Genomic DNA, 15,138 nt, shown 5'->3' with positions numbered 1-15,138 from the left:
TTTCCGTCACAAGTCTTAAGACAGTTACAACAAAGGAGAATCAACATCTAAGCACAGCTGGAAAATGGTTGTCCATAGGAGGGATTACAATATGGAGTGGAAGTTACAGCTTGGACTTTATTCGTCATACCCCATTGCTGGATGTGGCCAGGGAGTCGTAGAGGCGGCAGAGAGAGGTTACTCCACTAAGCTCAGTGATGGGGATTGGCTCCTTACAGTGAGTCTTCTTAAAGTTCAGTGTGCACTCTATATATTTCTCAAACAAACGCCTTAAATGGTCCACTTCAGCCTGTGGAGAAACAGGGCAATGGAGAGAGCAATGAAGGGAGATGGAAGAGAAAGGGTACCAGAAAGTAAAGGAATAAAACGGGTATCCTTCAGGAAGGTTTTCTTGTGTTCCTCTAATAAATTTGTTCTTTAACAAAAAGACTTTGAGTTCTATTCTATCCTAAAAAAGGGTGCAGACGCAAACACAAGCAAAATGTCCAGTCGCAAACACAAATAGGCGTGACCAGCAATTCTGATTGTAATTTATTATGATTTATTAAAGTTCATTTTCATGATGTTCCTGAAGTTCCAAACAAATACGTAGCACCCGAAAAGTTAATTTACCTCGCCCAAAATATGCTGTCAATTGTAGAATTAACAGGCAGCTATTGTATGTTGGTGCAGCAGTTGCTGAAATATCGGTGGGGCTGGTTATAATTAAGCAAACAATTAGATTACAGGCAAATTCATTTAAAATCCCGAGGTTCTTCTCCTTCTCGGTGTATTTGAAAACACCCATTTATGACTGTACAATACAATAAATATGTACGATTGTATTTTCAAAATTTCAGTCCTTATTTATCCAATGGAAAAAAACTTTAAACAAACAAATATAAAATAGGGTTTGGTGATTTTCTAGTTATTATTTAGAAAAATGCACAAGGTCAGTTAACACAAAATCCCTCTCATCAAATGATTTAAATAATTACTGAAGATATCCACTCTTTGCCAGCACTGCATAAAGTATGCAGGATTTTGGAGAGCCATTGAACAGAAGGATAAATAAGTGAAAATAATCCACTGAAATTATGGAGGGTGTTTTCCACCTCCGCATGCACTATAAATGTGCCATTGTTATGTAAATATTGGCAAACATGAATGCAAGTTGCAAAATGGAAAACTCACTCTAATAATCCTTTGCACATAACAGAAAAAATTGTGACTCAGAGTTTGGACTTTTGCTTTTAATGAAATGTCCTGACAGATTTGATGGAGCTCAGGACTGATCCTGAGGACAGCTGCATTACTCCAGTTGATTTTACTTTTAAACTTGGAATCGGTCAGAAATAGCTTTCCAGTCCAATGTTTAGAAAAACACAGAAAAATATTTACTGACATTCTACAAGTTGCAGTGGGCAGCTCACCGGGTTACAGTAATGTGGATAATGTTGTTGATAATCTTTTGAAATCAATAAATTGCCTTGCATCTGTGTTTGTGATAAAAGGTGTTTAGAAGTAGAATTGTGCCTGAGAAAAACTGCATAAAAACTGTGTTTGCCATAGTGCTCTCATTGCGCCTGCAGGAAAATAGAGCCCTACGACTATGATTTATTATGACTAAGTACCTTATGTCGCTTGTCCAGCCAGGACTGAACAAAAGGCTTCCATCCAAGAGCAGTGTAATCATTGTACACCATCCCACAGCGAGACACTGTAGCTGGAGAGGCCATTGCCAGGTTCTCCACTTCAAACAGCAAAGACACCTATAACAAAATAATTTATGTATAGTATTTCTGTCGTAATGTTTTTACCGTATATGGTTGAGTATGATTAAGTAATATAAGGTAATTAATTACATTTTGATTTGTTATTAGCTTACTTATCTGAGACCATAAACAATGGTGTACCACACTAGATTTCTGTTATTGTAAAAAAGTTACTATGTTCTAGAAACAAGAGCAGTTGTTTGCAGACATAATGCTGACATCAATTTCAAAGAAACAGCAAAGTCAATTAACTTAAAACAATGATTTTTTGAACTTATAGCTGCTGCCCAGACCAAAATTGTTCATTGCATATTCAGTCTGGGAAACTACTTTCCATTTGGAAATTGGTGAAACTTGACAATGTCTAGTAGTCTGTTGTTTGAAAACATATGAATTCCAGTGTAGTACTCAACACAATGTGTACATGTTTCAGGTTCAGGGTCCTGGTATTGTGCATCAGGCCTTACTGTCATACTGTCATGACTTATTGGGACACTAGAATTGAACGGGGCTATTGTTGATGTTATTAGTAACACCCGTGCTTTCCCTACCAAGACAATTCAAAATGTCTTCAGTGAAAAGGGCCCACCAGTCAAGTTTCTAGTTCCATCCTCACCTGTTCAGGCATGGAGATTCTCTCTCCATTGATCAGTGTGAGCACCTTGTTGTCATCCATTACAGAGTTTATACTCTCTATCCACAGTGTGTCGACAGGCCCGTCAAACACAATCCACTTCTCATCTGGTTTCTCATCTAAAGAATAGAGAGGAGGCGCAACATGTGACAGACAAAATGAAGTGACATATAAATATAAAGGCAACGTTCGTACTGGAACATACATTTTTCAAACAATTTTAAGACAGTAAGATGAACTTCTCTATGTAATGCTTACTAGTTTACCTTTTCATTAAAACATGGAAATAAAAAAATGACATTAACCTTCGGATTTTTGGTTTGAAAGCCAGGTACATATCGATCACAAAAAGAACAGAGTCTAAACAAAGATTGTTTGTGGGGTCTGTGTATATTTTGTGTCAGTGTGTGTATGTATATAAGACTATATAAAACCATCTGAAACTACAGTGTTTTTTGCTGGATCAAATAAATTGGATTTACAAATAGCTTTAATATAACAGCCAGAAAGCCTGGCAAGGAAAAGAAGGCTACCTACTATCCCACTTTTCCGCCTGGACTTTTTGCTTGTTTAGTCATAATTCAAAAAGAGGGTTACAGTGATGTCAAAAATGGGCCTCCAGGTCTAGTGCCATAATATCCTGAGATTATGATAGTTGAAATCCCTCAACTGGTTATAATTCAGTAAGGACATTCACAGCACAGCAACATACAGGGCCCCTGCACTCAATTTCACCAGCTCTCCAGAGCAGCAGCATGTATAGTGAAACAAAGAAAAATTGTTATAATGGCAATTTTAGATGCACCATCTAAAGTATCTGATTACAGGCTGTAGTCTGAGCATAGTTAGTTTCCAAAGCTTTGTTCCATATTAAGATGCCAAAGATGCTATTTTTCACACTACATTTTTCACAGTTTAGTCTTACTACCTTAAAATCTATTTGGATTTCTTTTTTTAAAATAAGGCTTGTGCATGAATGAATGCTCTGTGAGATAATATAAGTCCCTACTGTGTGTTCATTTATACTATATGTAGTGTTAACAGCAACGTGTGTTTTAGTGTCAACACCTGCACAGGCTGATCTCATGAGAGAAGATAGCACTCCATCAGTCCACTCATTGGTGGAGAGGTCATTTTCACCATATAGTTCACCCAGACTCATTGCTTTGGGGTTCAGAGGATACTCCTGTTGTGCCATAAGGAGCAAGGCATGAAAGAGAAGATGATAAAAGATTACACATAGTGCATGACATTGAAATATCATAATTACTGAAGATGCATAATTACTGTTCATCAGCTACAAAAATTATGATAACACGAGAACAGCAGCTCTTCACGGAACTTCTGCATGTTTTCGCTGATTATATATATATTTTTTAGCCCCTGAATTGGTTTGATTTTAGACTGAATGGTCTTGACATCATAAGGCAATGAATTCACAAACACATTAACCAATTTTAGGATTATTTGTGCAACTTTTTGTACTAATTTTAGTGTATGTAAGCCAACAGACACATAAGTGAGGCGATGTTACTAGTCACTGTCAGATTAGTTTATCGAGGATAAGTATATGTCTTTAGCGTGTGTACTGTCACTTTGGTTAGACATGCTGTTCTCATCTATTGTAAGGTGCGCTGTTTCCATGTCCATACAACTGACTGTTCATTTGTCTATTCTTCCAATTATTGTGTGGTTTTTATCCATCGATTAAAACTGTAATACATTTCATCAAAGTTTTGGTTTACAGATTATCATTTACTGTTTAATTTTGTCATAAGTTTCATTGTGAAAATGAAAACTCATTTCATAGAAGCTCTGTAAGATACAGTATGTTTCACTTTTTGTTGCTGGGATGGCTGAAGTACGTAATATTACAAGCAAAGGAATTGTGCCTATTGTATGCAAAGAGCACCGAGGAAAAAAAGAGATCAAGAGAAAGCAAGAAGTAAAAAAAGATAGAGATCTTTAAGAAGATAGCTAGATGAAAAGTAATAGGTAAAGACAGAGAGAGCAGTAAGTAGAAGTAGTGCTGGTGAACTGTACACATGTTCACCAAACCACTCACTTAATCCAAATTTGGCTCTGGATGCAAATAAAAAAGAAGCAAATAGAATGAGATGCAAGAAAAGTAGACTGTAGGGTGGTTGTAATACTTTGTATTTGGTGGCAAGTTTACCTAGGTATTTGAGCCCTCTATAGCAAGAAATGTTATTGTTTTTGTCACAACAACATCATTGCTCATAATGTGTCCGTTGATTCTATGATTTGGTCATGATTTTCAACAATAAAGTTGGGGCTCTTCAATGAATACCACATTTTGGCGGCTGATGTTATTTCTCAGTTTGTGCGAATCTGACTATCTGGAATAAACCCCTCACAGTGAGACCTCAGAATGTCAGCCAATTAATCATAGTGTATTCTTTTCCATCCACACCCACCTGGACCAGCTGGAAGCCAGGCACTCCCCTGTGGTGCAGGGCAGTGAGGGCACTCTGCAGGGTCCTCCATGTAACACTCTTAGCGCTGCCCGTCTTGCCTACCAGCATGGAGGAGTGTCGAGAGTTTTTGGTCTCATAAAGTTGGATGACTTTGGTCATCGTAAAAGGAGTCACCTGCAAACCGCTCAGACGAAGCTCCACCTCTATGGCCTCCTTCAACTACAACAAAATGACAAAAAAAGATACACAATAAGTCAGTGACACAGTTTGGACAGACAAGGAACCAGGCGGACATGTAAAATGCTGCATAAATTATTCACCTGCATTTCTGGCCTGTCCATGTGCCTTGGATGCGATTAATGTATATTTGTATAATTATATTCATCTATTATCTGTTCATCAGCAATATTTATAAACACAGCCAGGCATATGCTCATGGACATTCAGACACATATGTATGCAAACACAACCCTCCTTACCAAAGTTAGAGAGACAGCCATATTGAAAGACAGAGAGACAATGATAAGTGACAAAATTGGTGACTTAATGTTGTCTAACTTTGCTGAGTTACAGTTTCCGTTACTTTGTTTTGCATTTACTTGCTCAGATAATGAATAATCTTGGTATTTTGCAGAAAAGGAAAAAGGACCTCTGTCATACAATCAGAGCAAACCTAACAAAACACTAGTTCTCTGCAGGAATGTTGATTTCAACAGCTGGCCTAGATCAACTTACCTCGCCATAATCTAAAATGGGTGTTTCCACAGCAGGGAACAAGTCCTGGGTGATCCCATTGAACAACGGCAGGTCAGTAGAGGTCAATTTGGCAATGTTCATGTCCTTCATAGCCATTAACAGGATCTTAGGACAGAGAGACAAAGGCAGAGTCACTCATTATACCACTTAATTTAGCTTAGTTCTTAGATCTTACCTCATTTGAAAGGGAAGGACTATTAGTTCAGTAAAAACATTATAAGTAAAAATTATAAGCGCTGGTTCTCCTATGATTTAGCTTTGTAGATAGACTACAGGCCAAAATTGAGATTACACAGCTTGGGTTCGCATTCTAGCTCACCCAGTCATACTGCCTGCTATTCCTATGCAAGTTAGTCTTAAATTCCCTCTTTGTGCTTCTACAGTCAGCATTTCCTTGCTGAGCTGCAGTAGAGGGACAGTAACACAAAGAGAAAATCTGAGACTAAGAAGACAGTAACTTTGGGAGAAACCCGCCTGATTCGACTAACTCAGACTGCTCAAACCTCATATTGGCTTTGTATAAACTTTTGAAACTAGGATCCCTGGGATCCTAAGGGATGTCTTAATGGTTATTATGAACAGGTAGAATGATTACAGAAAATCCTTTTTCAGTGTTCATATACAGACATGAAAAATTGTGAACCTATCTATTGAAAGAGTTAAGTATTTAATACCAGGAATTTGTTTTGTTTTACTTGCATATTGTCTGTATTTTAATGTCTTTTTCAGGAGTTAGTGAACAACATATATTAATTTATGTTTTGGTTTTTAAGGGTTAGCATTAAGCTCTGAAACCCATTCTGTGCGTGAGACAGAGAGAGAGAGAGAGAAAGGGAGATAGAGAGAAAGATCTACTTCTTCATCGGGAATGTTGGGGCAAGAGCGGCGCTTCTTTCCGGCATAACGAAGCAAGGAGGTGAGTGCGCGCAGGCCAAAATCATAGTGGTCCTGTTTAGACAGCTGCTGCACCGCCAGGGAGTACAGGGTGAACACCTTCTTAGCCAGGAGCTATGAGAACAAAAATTGGAGACAGAGGTAAAAACGCATAAAGACAGAGACAGAAAAGTAAGAAACAAAGAAGGAGGAGAGGGTGAGGAGGATGAATGTCACCTTAAATAGGATTAATATTTCCAGTATAAACCAGAGATGAGCCAGGATGACCTGCAGGGCAGTGTGCCAGTAAAGTATGTCGTTGAGCATAAATCCGTCCCTTCTCATTGCCTGCATCAGTGCACATTAAAGACATGTCTCCAACCATACATCTGTTCAACCGCATAGACATCGTTGCATTGCAGCAAAAGCAAATAATGTGAACTGAGCATGTGAACTGTGTCTGTTACTTTCGTCTGTCTGGGCAGTCTTCATGCTGCACGGAGAATAGGATAACACTGCGTTCTGTCCACTTAAGTTTCCCTGCGCGCTGTAGCTTTTTGGCAGGTTTAGTGTCTTTATGTGTGTATATACTGGGCAGCAACGAAACATTCAGTAGAGGAATTTTCACAGCAGATGGGTTTTTTGATACTGTAATCAACTGTGTTTTGAACAATACCTATTTCTATATTATATTCTTCTTGCAATTTCATCAATTCAACATTCATAGACACTTTATTAGCATAATAAATTTATGAACCATTACCATTATGGCTTATTTTACTACAGCTGATAAAATCAATATAATAACATTGGTTGTTAGTGATACTGGCAAAATCTGTGGTCACAAGGTACTAACTTCATGTTTCATATATTGCTCTTTGAAGAAAAAAAAAAAAAAAAAAAATATATATATATATATACAAATCAAAGAGGAGATAAAAAATGATTAAATTCAGAGCTCAAGAAATACGGACATTTTACCAGCTTGGAACCAGATTTTAAAAATTATGTGATTTGTCACAATATCCTTCATGTCTTTACTATCCTTTTTTGCATATTTTTTTTATTTAGTTGATGTTATATATGTGAAATTCTATACTACTAAGAAAAGAGTTTAGGCATAAATATTGTATATCAATGAAAGGCCTTCATAAACACAAATAAAAACACAACATAAAAACACAAATAAATCAATGTGAAAAATAATGTGTTTGTGTCTATTTAACATATGTTGGTGTCTTTCATGCATTCAGTTTACGGTATAGTCCATCCTTTTAAGCCTTCCAAATATACACCACAGTATTGAGCTAATATTGGGTAATGAGTTGCTGTGTTTTTTTGGGCTTAATCTGTTATTGTTTGCATTGCTGCTTGGTTAACACTTCTTATTCTCTATCTGGTACATAATTAAGATTCCCAACAGGATCCAGCATGGCAAGAAAACCATTAAGTCTAATATGAGTGTTTTTTAGTGGCAGCAGTAGTTTGTGCTGGCTAAAGTCTCCATGCAGCAAAATAGGTGTCTATGTTCAAGTGCAAAATATGAATTAGGATCGTCTTAAACACACAGGTTAGGAAGCACACATACCATCATCACCTGTTGTCATTACTCTGTAGTAAGTAAATACAGCCTGCACACTAATGCATACCAACTCTGTCATCTTCCTCACAAGAAACACTAGGCACAGTAGACTCCAGCTCTGGTCCCAGAGGATCATGTGACTGTGGTACTAATCACATTTAAACACACATAAACATACACACAATAATGATCTGACACGTCAGCCCTGCCTAAGCTCTTCACATTAAAAGGAGCGGAGACGTTTCATTAAGGCTGTGATAATTCAACAAGATAAACTTGTACTTGTACTGAGAAGTGAGGTTTCCTTCTAGTTATATAGAGAAATGCAATATTGCCATGTTTCTGAATAACTTGCTGAATAAAAACCTCTTTTTTGCTGGCCTATAACCAGCAGACCAACCCTGGCTACAAAATATTGCTGTTCAGGGCATTTGCAGCACATAATCACCATGGCACCATACTTGTGTTTGTCAAACAGCTTCAAAAGCCCATTCTGTGATACAGATGACTACTACATATTCATCCTCAAATTTTAAATGCAGATCCAAGAGCAGTAAACAACAACCATAGCAGTACCTAAATCAACAATTCACCCCATTATAACATGATAATTCTGGGCCACATGTCCTTGAGTGGTAGTACCTTGCAGTTGTTGAAGCCCTCTCCGAACAGTATGATTTCAGCAATTAGAGTAGAGTCTGGAACCACCATGGAGATTGGTCTGAACATGGATTTGAGGTTGTCTGGAAGCTCAGTACGACCAGCGTAACCTGGGGAAAAAATAGAAATGGAGAGAAAATATTATAATTACCAACACTGAAAGAACCAAAATGAAAATGTCACAAACTATTGCAGCAACATAATCCATTTGTCTCCTGTCTCTTTATATTGTCAGTATGATTCATATGTCAGTTTTTCCACCAAGATATGTCAACATAAAATTCAGTATAAGCTTTTGTACACTTATGCTGACTTACCGGGATTCATGGTAATAAAGATGCCACATGACCAGATCAGACGTATGTGTTTTCCATCAAAATGGAACTTGGACTGTCCAGCTGAGAGGGCAGATAGGATGGAGAGGATCTGCTGGGCCACTACCGACAACACCTCGACGTTGATACGGTTGAACTCATCGAAGCACCCCCATGCTCCTGTCTGTTCAGGGTGTGCCAAATGAAATACATTCAAATTTGAACGTTAACTTACACAGAGAGACGCAGGGGAAAAAAATCCAATCAAAAAGTTTTGTGAGGCTTATGTTATCCCTTATCATTAAAACATTTACATGGTCATCACACACAATCAGAGAGAGAAAGAACAACCCAGTATTTAATAACTGAGAAAATTGTCTTTAGTTGAAATGAAGTGTTTTTGATCTTGACTTGCATGACAGTGTTTCAATAACTACTTTTCATTTAGGTTGATATCATTGTCATCACACTCCCCCTCCTCCCTACCTGTGCCAGGCCAGAGTACATGCGTCCCATGGATTTGTAGTCTAGTCCTTCAGAGCAGTTGACTACAATAACGTACATGCCTAGGGCTTTGCCCAAGTCCTTTACTGTCTCTGTTTTCCCAGTACCAGCTGGGCCTTTAGGAGAGCCCCCCCGGTGAAGATGGAGTGCTGTGGTCAGGGTCATGTAACACCTGGACGGAGTCAAACAGTGAGAATTATAAATATATACGTACATATATACACATATACATTCACATATATACACATATACATACACATATATACGTACATATATACATATACACATACATATATATATATACACATACATATACACATATACACATACATATACATATATTTATATTTATATATATATATATATATATATATATATATATATATACACACACACACACACACACATATATACATATACACATACAATATAATCATGTAATTTTTATTAATTTTTCTAAAATATATTGAATATATATATATAGAGAATTTTATTAAATTAAAATTAAATTTGGAATACAAAAACATAGGAAATACTTAGATTAATTGCAAATTAATTAATTAACTGATATGTGACAGATTGATTGATGTATTGATACATTTGTGAACTGGAGCACTAACTGACTAAATGATGGATTTTGACCTGTCAGTAAGCGGAGTAATGACGAGCCGTCCAGAGTTGCCCAGGTACTCATAGCCATACTTGAAACATGTGTTGGTCTGTCGAATTATGCAATCATTCACATCCTGTTGGATGTGAAAAAACAAAACAGGAAGTGGACAAATTAAGTGGCTATTTTCTTGCCCTCCTTCCAGCTCATCTCAGCAAAATTGATATCTTACTGTCATTAGACAGATCAGCAGAGTGTTGGAGAGTGAGAAATGCAACTAATATGCAAAAAAATGTGAAATAGTAAAAGCTATTTATCTTTACCCACTTGTTCTATTACAGTTTTGCTTTCAGCTTTTAAACTTTTAAACTTAAAATTTCTTTAAATATCAGTGATGGAAAAAAATCTCATGGAGAGGATAAGATGTATTAAGGTGTATTTCCTCTGCATGTAGTCCAGCCCTCATAATTCAAACCACACGCAAAAGCTCCAAAGAACAGCACAGCTAAAAACAGATCAGCTTAAAAAAATGATGCTGAAATTACAGCGTGACAAAAGTGCCCTCTTTCCCTTTTTCTTCATGCTATCTGTTGTCTGTTGTTCTTACTTGCCCCTCTCAGAGCATACCTTCTCCCAGTATAGTCGCAGTTGGCAGAGCCACTCAAAGGCACTGACATCATTACAGCCTGCCTTGGCCAGCTTGTCAATGACATCCCGAGCATGAACCTCCACTGTCACCAGCGCTACAATCTTCAGACGCAGAACTTTGGACAGGTTTCCACGGATGGTCTCTGAATAGCATTGAAGCATGGAGACCTGAGAAACAAAGACAGTTAAAACAAAGGCTCAAGAGTTTGTTGGATGCACAAAATATTGAATATACATAAAATTCTGACAATTACAGAAACAGGTGACACAAGAGGAACATTTTACATGCTTAGTATCATCATACTGGGTACAGAACATTAGGTTTGCTGTATGGAGACATACTGGTGTGTTAACAAATCATCACAGCGAATTCACTCAAAAATATCAAAAAATTAAAATGTCCTAATTTTACACGTTCTTGAAAAGGTCATGGTCAATGTAAAAGAAAAGATTCGTTTCAGAGAACAAAAAAGTCATTCAACCTGCTTCTTCTTCATGGACTTGAGGGAGGACTTGTCAGCTTTCTCCTTGCTGGTAATGAGAGATTTCGTGACATCAGTGGTCCACTGGATCTGACTGGCAGTGATCAGCATCTATAACAGGAAGAATACACATTCAAGACAAACAGAATCCTTCAGTTTAAAGAACCAGGTAGCTTTGTTCTATTTCTATTTTAACATTAAAATACTACTGTTTTGAAGTTTATTATCTAGCAACTCCATAAGCAGGAAAATATTCTAAATTTGATGTTAGAAAATGTACACCTTGTGTAGTCTAAAGCAAGATATTACCACGAAAGCCCAGTGACATAGATTTAGTAAAAACCCATGGAAATGGAGGGGTGTAATTTTGAGTTCAGCAGGAATTGGCATGTCTAAATTGAGTAAAATAATTGTGTAAAGCACATCAGGCTATACAAGGACAAAAGAGCAAAGACCAATTGCAAAAATTGCTTGATGTTTTCAAATTTTTAAACTAAAAATTTCAAATCCATTGGCACTGCTTTAAAACACAGCTTTTTCATGACCATCAAAGACAATAAGTCAAGAGCATGTCACAGCATCAGTGGCAATCTGTCAATCAGAATGCCAGATGGGTGAAGATACAAAACAGGATCGAAGCAATTAAAGAGTGATGCAAAGCAAAGATAAATGTACCTGTCCTGGCCAATCTCTGACCCATTTGTCTCTCTGTCCTGTCATCTTCTTCAGAGCTGCAAGGCAGTCACTCAGACAATCCTTCAGTGTGATACGCATGGTCTTCTCAACATCACACAGCCAAATCTACATGCATACAAGGCAAAATTGTGCTAACATTCCACCATTTTCCACCTTAAAGCTCTTTACTGTATTCATTATCATCAGTGTTATCATGACTTTACTCAGATTCATCATCATTAACACCTTTATCACCATGATCTGATCATAATCATAATCATCATCACTGCTGTACCTCCACAGGTTTGTCCAGGTGCACTGACTGGATGAAGTAAATATGCTCCCCATCAGCAGAGAACATCCCGATGGCGTCTGATTTACTGCCAATCTATAGAAGACATACGTAAACAGTGGCAGCCTTCTTTACCTGTGTGTACTGGTCCTTTGAAATCTACATCTGTGTAATCTGAAAACAGCTTTTTTTAAACAGGGAAACAAATGTAGCACAATGTTACCCAATATTTGCAAGATAAATGATGCCACTTAGCACAGGATTCAGTCTGAAAAAAGTTATTATAATTATTCTTGTTATATAACACTTAGCCTACAGTAAAACTACAATGGCTTGATTAAAGCATTTCAAATATGCTTGAGAGCTACATACATTTGGATGAATAAAATATCCCCTGCTATCCCTTGATGGTTTTTTGATGGTGTTTTGAGTCCTATAATATCCATGAAGAGGAGTAGTTTAAGAGTGAATTTGTTACAACATACTATAGAACATCAGCTAAAGAAACACCAGTCATGTAAAAATGTCTGGTTTAGTTATCTAGCCATAACTAAAATGGCCTTAAATTACTCTTTCACAGAAGAAGTGCAGCAGTGGCAACTGAGTGTATGTGTGCGTTTGATTATCTAATTTCTGTGCCTTTTCAATGCACAAGCTCCTGATGTTGTCGAAACACTTCTTCAGGTGGGGTTGCATGGCTTTTGGGTTCTGTGACTGGCCCAGGATCTCCAGCACATCATCATTGGACAAGAAGTAGAATCTTGGGAATATCTGCCTCTTAGTCTCCAGGTACATGTCCAAGGCCTTCTGGATCTCCTCCAGCTTGGCACTCATCTCTGACAGCTTCTCCAGCATGCCTGAAAGACAGAGAGGAGAGCTGACTGTGAGCTTCACTAAAATCCGAATATTGTTTTTATTCATATAATTACAATATTAAGACGTTTCTTCATCATCGCGATTTTTTTCTTAACACACAAAACCCTGCTGAACTATTCTTTAACCCTACGTGTTTTGATATTTTCTTTATTCCAAATTTCGAAAAGACATTAAATCTGATGATATATGAGACACGGTGCCCCTAACACAACACTAACTTCGTAAGATGCAACTGACACACAAGACTAATACACTCACATTTGTCATATTCCTTTATTCTGAAAGGGCACATTTGTATTGGCCGTGAGGAGCCACTGCCACTTCCAGTGCGAAAAAGCAACCCTTCTCAACAGTTGGAAAGATAACTCCTGTTGTGTGGGCTCTGAGGTTTAGGAGTAAGTTTGTAGTTTATAGTCCAGACCCAGTCGCTTCCCGTTATTTTTTCCTGGTGTGTGTCTTTAAAGGACTAAGTAAGTAATCCTGTCAAGTATGTGTTCAGTAATTCTCTAGCTTGCTAATTAACATTTCAACATGTTCAACAAATAATGTTCTCACTTTTACAGCAAAAATTCAGTGTAACCACAGTTGCATGCATCAGCCTTTGTATGGTTAAAGTTCCGTGTTATTGTTTGAAGCAAATGTGTTCTACAGTGTGCCTATAACATCCTGTAATACTCAGAATGCAGATTGTCTGCCATGTTTTCACAACAAGGTGGCACCTTATTCCTAGGGGCAGACTTGCTCTTGTTAAAGGTATTGCTATTTGTCTGTAGTGAGCTCCTGGCAGAGTAACGCCTGTTACTGCAGTGATTCTTTATCATTTATAGATTATAAGATTCCTATTCTAGTTATTCATCACTTGTTTAGATCCAGCCAGTATTATTTGGTTGTTGAATTAGATATTATTTCATGAATAGCATTTAATTCCCTTGTTTCGGGAATATATAATTGCAGTTTTACTGTATCGTTTATTTACATTCTAATTTACACATATCCATTTCTGTATCCTTTCTATACCAGACACACACACACACACGCACACAAACAAACGCACACACACACACACACACACACACACACACACACACACACACACACACACACACACACACACATTTCACTCACACTACAGATCCTTAAACCCACTACTACGCTGGACTGTAAAACTATACAGTCCAGCGTGATATACCATGAAGAAATATCTTGAAAGGAATACCTGAGTCCTGTGCCGTGACAACACCCTCCTAATCAGCTACTTATCTACACCTATTTCACACTTACACACAGGCCTTGAATTCAAGAAATTTGATTAAAGATATTTTTTTTATTTCCACACCTTGAGGACAAAAAGGAAAATCTGAAAGTCTGACTCCATTTTCAGTTTTGATAACATTATGTTCTTTAAAAAAACCTGAAGTACATTCTCATACCGGGGTGGTGTGTTCCCTGTAAGGCGTTGTTATTCTTATGAAGTCGCCCCATGATGATTAACCAATTAGAACTAATATCTTCAAACTCTTTGCACTCTTGAGGCAGCTGATCCCTGATGTCCTTTCCCTGGAAAATGTTCTAGAGGGATGAAAACAAAGAAAAATGGAGAGTGACAGAGAACAACAGAGGTAAAGTAGTCAAAAGAGGTTAATTGTATGAGAAAGACCCAAAAAAAAGAAAGTGATGGTATAATGAATGTATAAAACACAGGCAAGAAAACCAAATCAGAGAGCTGTGAAAGAGATCAGCAAAAATCATCAGTAGGACTGCACTCAAATGAAATGATATTTTAATCACCGTATAGACTTTTCAGCCAGCTTGCCTTTCTTAGCATGCAGACTGGCAACAATGTTACAACCAAGCACAGATGTGATTAATAACAATGAAAAGCAACAATGTAGCCAAAAGAGGGGACTGCGCCGTGTGCCAAATGTTCTCCAAGAATCCAACAACAACATGTCTTACCGAAATTCTCAAACTCAACTCAACTCAAACTCTCCAATAACCAAGGACCACAACATATAATAAATGCGTACTAATGAATATTCA

General features: G+C 37.5%; 1 protein-coding gene across 1 annotated transcript in view; it reads right to left on the bottom strand.

Moving 5' to 3' along the window:
- The window catches only part of dnah2 (dynein, axonemal, heavy chain 2), a 68,456-nt gene that overhangs the window by 32,710 nt on the left and 20,608 nt on the right, over nt 1-15,138 (bottom strand). Inside the window, exons 29-45 of the mRNA XM_040141392.1 lie at nt 14,529-14,667; nt 12,862-13,079; nt 12,226-12,318; nt 11,931-12,056; nt 11,256-11,366; nt 10,753-10,941; nt 10,158-10,261; nt 9,498-9,687; nt 9,015-9,195; nt 8,680-8,807; nt 6,438-6,590; nt 5,562-5,687; nt 4,827-5,045; nt 3,457-3,574; nt 2,371-2,507; nt 1,614-1,751; nt 131-289 (exon numbers count right to left, since the gene is read on the bottom strand). Coding sequence (XP_039997326.1) covers nt 131-289; nt 1,614-1,751; nt 2,371-2,507; nt 3,457-3,574; nt 4,827-5,045; nt 5,562-5,687; nt 6,438-6,590; nt 8,680-8,807; nt 9,015-9,195; nt 9,498-9,687; nt 10,158-10,261; nt 10,753-10,941; nt 11,256-11,366; nt 11,931-12,056; nt 12,226-12,318; nt 12,862-13,079; nt 14,529-14,667 — 2,529 coding nt within the window. The remainder of the gene's footprint in view (nt 1-130; nt 290-1,613; nt 1,752-2,370; nt 2,508-3,456; nt 3,575-4,826; nt 5,046-5,561; nt 5,688-6,437; nt 6,591-8,679; nt 8,808-9,014; nt 9,196-9,497; nt 9,688-10,157; nt 10,262-10,752; nt 10,942-11,255; nt 11,367-11,930; nt 12,057-12,225; nt 12,319-12,861; nt 13,080-14,528; nt 14,668-15,138) is intronic.

Source organism: Xiphias gladius, chromosome 12 (genome assembly GCF_016859285.1).
Source record: "Xiphias gladius isolate SHS-SW01 ecotype Sanya breed wild chromosome 12, ASM1685928v1, whole genome shotgun sequence".
In the NCBI taxonomy this organism is placed as follows: domain Eukaryota; kingdom Metazoa; phylum Chordata; class Actinopteri; order Istiophoriformes; family Xiphiidae; genus Xiphias; species Xiphias gladius.
Note: the sequence above shows the minus strand (reverse complement) of the source record. Positions and strands in the feature narration are given on the sequence as shown.